Raw genomic sequence first — 7617 nt, 5'->3', positions numbered from 1 at the left:
TGAATATCTTACATACAGTACTTATATTAATCATTATGTAAACTCTACTCCATTATTTATATGGTATGAAAGTGACAGCCATCATGTAGTTCAAGTTTATTTCAATATACAGAGGTCTATGTACTAAGACTTCCAGAGAGAGAGAGAAAGTGGACGTAAAGAATCAGCTCCTAACTGCCATGTTACAGATTGTGCTTAAATATTGAAGGTTAGGATCTGATTGGCTGGTATTTTATTTCTGTCCCAGGTTTAGTACATTAACCCCATGCTGCTTGTAAGTGAAGCAGATGTAGAAAACATTTCCAGTAGAAACCTAGTAAATGCACATACTGCTGTGTATTATTAAACAGCTAACTGTACGGGAAGGACAATGTGTTCTTGTCATGTCGATGTCACACCGATGTGCTATAGACAAAAATATGTGGCAGTGTACACTTAGAATGGGACATATTTTATTGGTTTACAACTCATATCTCTGGTCAAATTAACTGAACAGTGGCAATAATTTAATAGATTCATGTTCAATACGGTCTTGCAGTGCTTTTCCATTGTATAAAGTATTTAATTGACATGTCATTTACATCAAAATGCTGAAATATTACTGTTTTGTTTTGTCATTTAATAGATAAGTGAAATACACTTGTAAAGTTATCACACTGATTATTTTTCTTGATGTTATTCATTGAAGCAGTAATAATCTGCTATTTTGTGTTTCTGGCCTATCGCTATCTTGTGTCTTTTATCTATGGTCATCTTGTATCTGAAATCCATAGTCATCTTGCATCTGAAATCCATAGTCATCTTGTATCTGTTTTCTATAGTCATCTTGTATCTGAAATCCATAGTCATCTTGTATCTGATATCTATAGTCACCTTGTATCTCTTATCTATAGTCACCTTGTATATGTTATCTATAGTCACCTTGTATATGTTATCTATAGTCACCTTGTATCTGATATCCATAGTCACCTTGTATATGTTATCTATAGTCACCTTGTATATGTTATCTATAGTCACCTTGTATCTGATATCCATAGTCACCTTGTGTCTGTTATCTATAATCATATTGCATCTGCTGTCTATAGTCACCTTGTAGCTGCTTTCTATAGTCACCTTGTATCTGCTGTCTATAGTCACCTTGTATCTGCTTTATATAGTCACCTTGTAGCTGCAGTCTATAGTCACCTGTATCTGTTATTTATAGTCACTTTGTATCTGCTGTTTATAGTCCCTTGCATCTGCTGTCTATAGTCAACCTGTATCTGATATTTATAGTCATCTTGTATCTGTTATCTTTAGTCACCTTGTATCTGTTATCTATATTCATCTTGTATCTGATCTATAGTCATCTTGTATCTATTATCTATAGTCACCTTGTACCTGTTATATATAGCCACACTGTAGTTTATATCTATAGTCACATTGGGATCAATCCAATTAGGTGCAAGTTTCCTTGCACCGCGAGTCAGTTCAGCAACAGCCACACTTTACAGCAGCCCAAATTCACTCAAAAGTACTTGGACTGTGAATGGGGCGAGTTAGGATGCCATAGTCTGGCACTGAAACGATACAGCAACAGCTATTTGCACCCTTTACAATTGGATTGACGCCATTGTATCTGTTATCAATAGTCAGTTATATCTGTTAACTTAAGTCATTTTGAAATGTGTTTTTTTTTGTGCCATCACTCCCATTATTCTCTACAGGCCCACCAGCCTAGCCCATCAATTGCTGAATAACAGAAACAGATTATTGCTGTAAACATGTCCTTGTGTTTAATAGCTAACCCACAATGTAATCCGCTATGAAAATCTTGATTTTGGAGACAGCAACATTTGCGATTCACACTGGGTCATGGAAGAAGTGAATGTTTAACAAAGTAAAAACATAAGACACAATGCCAATATATAATTCTTCTTCCAGGACCCACACCAAGAATAATTGACATAATTTCTGCTTACATACTGCCAAGACACTTTGGCAATAGCTGTGTATACTATTGTATAAACTAATATATACTCTACAACACATGGCTTGGAGATAAAATATTGCATTTCTACTTACATACCTTCACTCACGACATTAGGTAAAATGCTGTAACTCAGCCTTTGCCATGTCCTCAGAATCTGTTGTGCCAAGTTCTACCGTAACCCTATTTGTAAGTCTAACATATCTAAAGAGAGTGCAGATGCCAATCCAGATTACCACAGAGACAAAATAAACAGCGGCTGAAAGTCTAAAATGACACATTATCCAATATGTAAAGGGATGTGTTCATGACATGCATATAGGGATATATATGCATCTTTGTAAACAACTATATATATATATATATATATATATATATATATATATATATATATATATATATATATATATATATAGTCCACATTACTGTGTACTGACTGAAAATATTATTTCATTTACTGTCAGCATTTCTTTATTTAAAAGTTCAGGGTCTGGGACATCATCTTCCACCATTCCATCAGTTCTTCCTTTTCCTCCTCTTTCCTTTCCAATAAAGACTCCAAATCAAAGTCAATCTGTTTTGAAGAAGGTGGATAGAAGTGAGAAGAAAATGATCATTAAGAATCATGGAAACGGTTAATGTAAGAATGGCATCTTGTTACACGTGACTGCGGCACTATGGGGATTATAGAACAATTCCAGTAACAATTGTGTGTTTAGAATAGTAACTTATATCCAATGTTATGTCATCGTGAGCGCGGAAGGTGCAGCAGACACCGCTGGACTGGCATCATCAGACAGACTGCATGGATAATGGCCACAGACAGCCCCAGCAATGACATATAACAGAAACACAAGAACAACAAAGAGGGGGTTATTCTAGTCCATTCTTTCTGACAAAATCCTTCTTAGATGGACAAAACCATGGGGGTTATTCTAGTCTATTCTTTCTGACAAAATCCTTCTTAAGGTGCGTACACACAGGGGCGATTTTGTGCAAAATCGCAGGAAATATGGTCGCTGAGCGACCATATTGCCCGCAATGGGAGTGTGCACCGGCGATATATCGCCGGGTGCGCGCTCCCGTTTTTGCCCCTGTGGTGATCGCTGGTCGCAGGAACATGCTCCTGCGACCAGCTGATTAACACTGCCGGGCTCCCCCCGGCAGTTTCTTTTTCATCAGCGACCATCTCTGGTCGCTGATGTAAAGTAGAAACTGAGCAATATATTGCTCAGCCATATATTGCTCAGCAATATATGGCTGAGCAATATATCTCCCCCGTGTGTACACAGCATTAGATGGACAAAACCATGTGCACTGCGGGTGGGGCAGATGTAAAATCATGCAGTCAGTATTTTCCCTGCACAGAAACAAAATAACTCACCCAAATCTAATTCTGTCTGCACATGTTACATCTGCCCCCTGCAGTGCACATGGTTTTGTCCATCTAAGAAGGATTTTGTCAGAAAGAATGAACTAGAATAAACCCCCATGTGCACTGCGGGTGGGGCAGATGTAACTTGTGCAGAGAGAATTAGATTTGGGTGGGGTTTTTCTTCAAAGTGAGATCTATATTGAAAGTGAGATCTATATTGAAGTGTAAAATCATGCAGTCAGTATTTTCCCTGCACAGAAACAAAATAACTCACCCAAATCTAATTCTCTCTGCACATGTTACATCTGCCCCCCTGCAGTGCACATGGTTTTGTCCATCTAAGAAGGATTTTGTCAGAAAGAATGAACTAGAATAAACCCCAGACTGAGGAATTCGTGTATTACATCAGTGGTCAAGGAACAGCGGTAAATTACCCCAAATGGGGTAAAAATTATATTTTTGGGGGTAATGGATGGTCAAGCTGCCGAGACACAGCCAAACATACACAGGGCCGTAACTAGGGGTGGCTGCCAGGTATCATGCAGAACCGGAGCCACCAGGAGTCTCCTCCAGTTCAGACCCTTTTTAAATCCCAGGGACTCCTTTTTATTGTATGGGTGCCTGGGACACGCTTCGCCCAGATTCATGTGCGTAACCTCTAATCATATTCCGGCCGGGTCGGGGGAGATCTGTGTGGCCACCTCTGTAGTTATGCAGCTGTGGAGGAGTCAGGAACAACGGTGCCATGTCACATCTCTTTCCGGGCAGACTAATGCGCACGAAGGAGGTCAGAGGACGCAGACTGTGGACACTGCCTGACCAGCCTCATGGTGAGTAGTATGCGCTACAGTGCCGCTCGGCCACTTCCTGGGTGATGGCTGACACATTTGGCCAGGTGGGAGAGACACATCGGGAATACACAATATGGCTAGGGAGGAGGTAGAGAGGTATGTGGCTTCTACTTGGTCGGGAACTAACAGCAGAGCCTGGCATATAATATTACTCTCCACTCAAGCTGCATTAATGTGCAATGCTGGGGGAGAGGGAGGTGTGCAATATAACTATAGAACTGTTAAACTGAGCTAGTTTTCTATATAATTATCTGACTAGTAGCAAAAAAAAAATAAGTATCTGCATATTCCTAATATAATATATAATGAAGAGTTTAATATTCCATTCCCCAATAAAATTTGAATTCAAATAATTAATAATATATGATTTCCTTCGGTACTTGTGTAGCTACGCTACGTTTTCAGCATAGACTAAGCTACGTTGTCAGCGTAGCCCAAAGGCTGCTTAGCGTAGTCAGCGTAGTGTCCCCGTCAAGTAGCGTAGTCACCGTACTGTCCCCACGAGCTGCAGCTCAGTCCCCAGCGTCCCTGGCAAGCCTAGTAAGTGCCTCTCACACAGCACCCGTAACCGCCAGATCCCCTGCGTTGGTGGACGCCGGCGGAGAGGCGATCATGCGGGCCCCGGCGGAGAGGCGCTCCATTTGCCTGAGACGCACAAGCATCTCAGACGCTTGTGCATCTCAGTAATTCAACCCTGCCCGTGTCCGCTTCAGGGAGACGGGGTTAGGGGTTTGGTAGCACGTGCGTCTCGTGCACAAAGGGGGGTGCGGGCACAAGTGCGTCTCAGGCACAATAAAGGACGCATTTGCCAGTGCTCCATGTTACATATTGGCAAATGCCTCCTTTTCAAACCCCACTATCCACGCCAGCCCGAAGCGTGGCGTCAGCTAATCAAAATATATTTTGGGGTAAAAAGTAAAAAAGTACCCTGACCTCTGTATTACATGGATAAAAAATGTAGACATTTAGTTCAAATAGTGTATAAATATCTAATATTCAGCACAGCATCAATAGAGACAGTATGGGCTAAGCCAATATACCTACTTCCTGTAAATCACCTTGAATACCAGGTATTTAGAAAAAACAGCAGGACTTCATTGCAGGATAGCCTCGCGCATACCTACTGTGAACGTACGCATGCGCAGTGTATGTATTCAGGTCTGAATCGGCCTCTATTCGGTAACAATGGAAATCACACAACCACAAAAGGTTTAAGAGTATAACATATGTACTCTACACATAAATCATTCTGTACCATAACATATGAAAATAATAATAATAAAATAATAATATAAAATAATAATGTAACTATATAAATACATTATACCAAATATTATTTAAACAAAAGTCTGTTTGGATCTTTATACATGTGAGAAGCCTGGTAATGTGCAACAGCATCTTGAAAATAAACAGTAACACTACAAATATACATGTGCCTGGCACAATCAGTGTGGCTTACAATGACAGTACTATACCTTGGTAGCAGGGCTATAGGCAACAGCTACTTTCTTAGTGACTGCAAGATAGCCAGGAGCGGATGCAGTGACTTTGTAGTTCCCTGGTGACAGAAGTCTCCAGTAATCACCATCCTTAGCTAGAAACACAGAACAGAGAGAGCAAATGTCATCAATGAGTTATCCAATGTGCACCGTAAGTATTTAGTAGTGAACAATAAACTTTGGGGGTGATTCACAACTGTACGCTGTGGTCCAAATTTGCTCCCCCAGCTGACACTGGGGGGTCTGCGCATGTGCAGAACCCCGCAGTGTGCGCCTTTGGCAAATTTTTAATTCATTGGGGTGCTTGCTGCCTGAGCGACAGGCAGGAGGGTGTTCCAACGGGCCTGCTCAGCGTTTCATGGGTGTGCCCTCAAAAAATGGTCGGCGCACCTATAGAAATGCTGGGCGGACCTGTCAGAATGCAGGGGCAGGCGGCTGACATCACACGCCCCCATTTTGGCCATCTCCGTGCAGGATAAAAGTAAGTATAGAAGGGAGGAAAAAAATCACTTGAGCGACCATCTAATCATTTCTTCTCTGTATGGCTGCATGTGGCAGAATGTGTATGCGTACACATCCGCTTGCATGGTAGTGTGTGGAGATTCGGGCAGCAGGGGGGTGTGCATTCGGCGGGGCGTCATTTACCTGCTTGCTAGGCCACAAATCTGCCCCTTTATTCTACTTGTTTCCATCCCAAATTCAGGATTATCTGTTTGTGCTGCTAATACTGCTATTTTTATTTCTTTTTTTATTTCTATTCACGAAACTACAGTACTAAGGTCTGTCTTTTTTTTTTATAGACTTTGAGCCGCATTTGTCTCCTTTGTTATAATATCACATAATGTCAGTGAAAGGGGTAGATGGATGAGAAAGATATATATACAGTATATAAATATATATATATATATATATATATATCAAGATATAAGCATTACTAGCATAATGAGTAGCCTAATTCCAGGGACACTTTAACACTTTAACTGATGAGGGGACCCGTTTGCAGACTCCTTGTGGGTTCCCTCCTCTCCTCTGCATTGCGCCAGAGTCTACTGAGCATACGCAATTCTCCGGAAACCTGGCACTCGCCATGTTCCGGAGACTACATGTAACACTGTGCACACAGTACATCACCTGACGCGGGACATTGGAGAGGTGAGTACTAAAGTATGTGTGCAGTGTGTGCCTCTGTGGGCTCAGGGGCCTGTATGCACTGTGCCCATTGCACCCATTATAGAAACACTCATGCCTAATACTGAATTTTGGCATAATGTACTTGAAAGTGATTTAAATGCATTAATATACTTTTATTAGAAACATTTCATTTAAATAATTTAAATCATGATTAATCTTTTCTGTAGCCCTTGTTGTGAATCTACTTTTACAATCAGTATCAGTGTAACAGAACAAAATAGGTCAAAGAGCTTTTCCACAAGTCTTGTGTACACACTTGTACAATCTGCATGAGATCCAGATGAGATTTTGACTACGTATACAATTTAGACTATGTATACAATTTAGACTATCTGCATACATATAGTGCAGATCTGCACTATATAGTCTATGCAGCCAAGACTTTCTGCATGAGATCCAGATGAGATTTTGACTATATAGTCAAAATCTCATCTGGATCTCATGCAGATTGTACACACCATTACTATAAGGCTTCTCATTGGTCAACAGCAGCTAGATAATCAATCCTGTCATTGTCTGGTGCCACTGATAATGGCTATTTTAAATTAAGTTAGGTGTATTGTTTCTTCTCATAGGCCATCTAGGGACTCATTATTTTCTTGTGGAATACATACAGATGACCAGAGGTGGGAATACTGTGAATTCTGACAGGTTTCTGCAAGGTATACTTGCCCTTTCCCTTAATCTGATCCCTAACCATCCCTCCCTGCTAGTTTCTAACCCTACCCTGCA

At 40.8% G+C, this 7617-nt stretch overlaps 1 protein-coding gene across 3 annotated transcripts in view; it reads right to left on the bottom strand.

Annotated features, from left to right (window-relative positions):
• Positions 1–430: 430 nt before the first annotated feature.
• CPE (carboxypeptidase E) overlaps positions 431–7617 on the bottom strand; it is a 67587-nt gene continuing 60400 nt past the window's right edge. For 2 of the 3 annotated variants that reach the window (XM_083172924.1, XM_083172937.1), the window contains exons 8-9: positions 5671–5789; positions 431–2543 (exon numbers count right to left, since the gene is read on the bottom strand). In XM_083172924.1, coding sequence (XP_083029050.1) covers positions 2445–2543; positions 5671–5789 — 218 coding nt within the window. In that variant the 3' untranslated portion in view covers positions 431–2444. The remainder of the gene's footprint in view (positions 2544–5670; positions 5790–7617) is intronic. The other variant, XR_014470369.1, reaches the window with a different exon arrangement.

Source organism: Crinia signifera, chromosome 1, assembly GCF_055691185.1.
Source record: "Crinia signifera chromosome 1, ASM5569118v1, whole genome shotgun sequence".
Taxonomy (NCBI): Eukaryota; Metazoa; Chordata; class Amphibia; order Anura; family Myobatrachidae; genus Crinia; species Crinia signifera.
This window is presented reverse-complemented; position numbering and strand designations above follow the sequence as displayed.